Source organism: Protobothrops mucrosquamatus, unplaced genomic scaffold (assembly GCF_001527695.2).
Source record: "Protobothrops mucrosquamatus isolate PMUCROS unplaced genomic scaffold, P.Mucros_1.0 scaffold31921, whole genome shotgun sequence".
NCBI lineage: Eukaryota > Metazoa > Chordata > Lepidosauria > Squamata > Viperidae > Protobothrops > Protobothrops mucrosquamatus.
Window position 1 is genome coordinate 1 of NW_015417661.1, and position 1567 is coordinate 1567.

At 45.4% G+C, this 1567-nt stretch overlaps 1 protein-coding gene across 1 annotated transcript; it reads left to right on the top strand.

The window, feature by feature from the left end:
• Positions 1-5: 5 nt before the first annotated feature.
• Positions 6-1432, top strand: LOC107302175 (chromodomain-helicase-DNA-binding protein 2-like; the record flags this gene model as incomplete). The annotated part of the gene is made up of 3 exons (XM_015831290.1): positions 6-160; positions 360-522; positions 1259-1432. Coding segments are annotated over 3 exons (492 nt in total), but the record flags the coding sequence as incomplete, so codon positions are not given.
• Between the last annotated feature and the right edge of the window lie 135 nt (positions 1433-1567).

The window sequence follows — 1567 nt, forward strand, 5'->3', positions numbered from 1 at the left end:
ACCATGGCAAAGGACGCGAGAACGGGTACCAGGGCCTGCATAAAGTCCTGGAGCCGTTTCTCCTGCGCAGGGTGAAGAAGGACGTGGAGAAATCCCTCCCCGCCAAAGTGGAGCAGATCCTGCGGGTGGAGATGTCTGCCCTCCAGAAGCAGTATTACAAGTAAGAGTTCTTCTGGTGGTGGGCCAGGAATACTCAGCATGTGTATTTCATAGGGTCTCCTGTTCGAGCAGGAGGCTGGACTAGAAGACCTCCAAGGTCCCTTCCAACTCTGTTGTTCTATGTTCTGCATGTGCTGGCTTGCTTTTTTTGGAGCCGCCAAAGGGGCTGAATCTAATATTGTTATCTGCTGACCCTTCAGATGGATTTTAACAAGGAATTACAAAGCCCTGTCCAAGGGAACACGTGGCAGTACGTCCGGCTTCCTGAACATCGTGATGGAGCTGAAGAAATGTTGCAATCACTGTTACCTGATCAAACCTCCGGAAGAAAACGAGAGAGAAAACAACCAGGAGAGGCTGCAGGTAGGTAGAGCTTGGGGGAAGACTTCTGGTAATGTCAGCCCTTCCAGGTCAACCAGGCAGGAAACCTAACTAGATGAGCTAATTCTGCGTTATTGGAAGGCTACATTTCCAGAATCTCGCAAGTCCGAAGGTGCAAACCTCCTGCTGCTATTTTGAGACCATTTTGTGAATCTTTTCAACTTGTGTATTGCTAAAGCCTGAACCTCAACAAAGAAATTAAGGATTTACTCAGTGATGGAACTCATAATATTGTTGGCTGGTTGTGTGGCTAAGCATGACATTCTGGAGAAGAGTTGAGGTAAAGTGGAGGAACAGGTTAAGAAGCTCTAACATTGTATAAGGCTTCCAAATATCTCAAAGGCTTCAAGTGATCTCACAGGAGCTTGAGATCTAGCCTGAAAGTCAGCTTTCTCTTACTTGAGCACATCAGACATATTGAACCAGGACTTCCGTTCTCTCCAACCAACATAACCACTCATTTGGAGGGTGGCAAGTTGTGGAAGACGGTCTATAAGACATTGTTACTGCAAGGAAACAGGTTCTGAAAAAGTAACTTGCCTAAGACAACCTACTGAGCTCATGGACAAGATGAATTAGAACACGGAGCACCCTCCTTGTATTCATTGTCATTGTTACTTCTGTTAATCCACTAAATCCATCATGATACTCAGTTGCTCAGTCAACTTTGCTCCATCAGGTTTTGAACCACCACCTCATAGTCACTTTGTCTTTTTAGTCTTTAATCAGGAGCAGTGGAAAACTCATTCTTCTGGACAAACTGCTCAGCAGGCTGCGAGAGAGGGGCAACCGAGTCCTCATTTTCTCCCAGATGGTGAGAATGTTGGACATCTTGGCAGAGTATCTGACCATCAAGCACTACCCTTTCCAGGTGAAGACCAGGAATTTTATGGTTGGTTGGTTGGTTGGTTGGTTGGTTGGTTGGTTGGTTGGTTGGTTGGTTGGTTGGTTGGTTGGGATAGATAGATAGATAGATAGATAGATAGATAGATAGATAGATAGATAGATAGATAGATAGATAGATAGA